This window comes from Penaeus monodon, chromosome 32, assembly GCF_015228065.2.
Source record: "Penaeus monodon isolate SGIC_2016 chromosome 32, NSTDA_Pmon_1, whole genome shotgun sequence".
In the NCBI taxonomy this organism is placed as follows: Eukaryota; Metazoa; Arthropoda; class Malacostraca; order Decapoda; family Penaeidae; genus Penaeus; species Penaeus monodon.
The window spans coordinates 22,398,327-22,398,707 of NC_051417.1; the positions used below are offsets into that span (position 1 = coordinate 22,398,327).

Sequence of the window (381 nt, forward strand, 5' to 3'; positions counted from 1 at the left end):
ATAGTGAAGGTTTAATACCAACTTTACCAACTAACTTTCGTGGATGAGTCAATCGTTAATACCTCCAAAATAAAACTAGAAAAAATAGTATTTTGGCCCACAAAGGATTCCTCCAGTTGTTTTAGCAGAACTTCCAGCGGTTGCCACAGTGATTGCACAAAACAAATGTCGTCATCGGTTCATCAGAACTTCTTGTTTGCATCTATAAGAGAAAAAGAGAAAGGTCAGTATTAATAACTGGAATTCATGAGTTACTACAGAAGCACAAGATGTTGATAAATACTAGGTTTGGAGATACCTGCAACCCTTGATATAAATGTAATAAGTAAAGTATCTTTGCATCTCTGAATAAGAATGTACAATTACTTTTGCATTTTCGGA

General features: G+C 34.6%; 1 protein-coding gene across 1 annotated transcript in view; it reads right to left on the reverse strand.

The window, feature by feature from the left end:
• LOC119593722 (transcription elongation factor S-II-like) overlaps nt 1-381 on the reverse strand; it is a gene marked incomplete in the record, with an annotated part of 13,827 nt that continues 13,446 nt past the window's right edge. Inside the window, 1 exon segment of the mRNA XM_037942695.1 lies at nt 1-202. Coding sequence (XP_037798623.1) covers nt 122-202 — 81 coding nt within the window.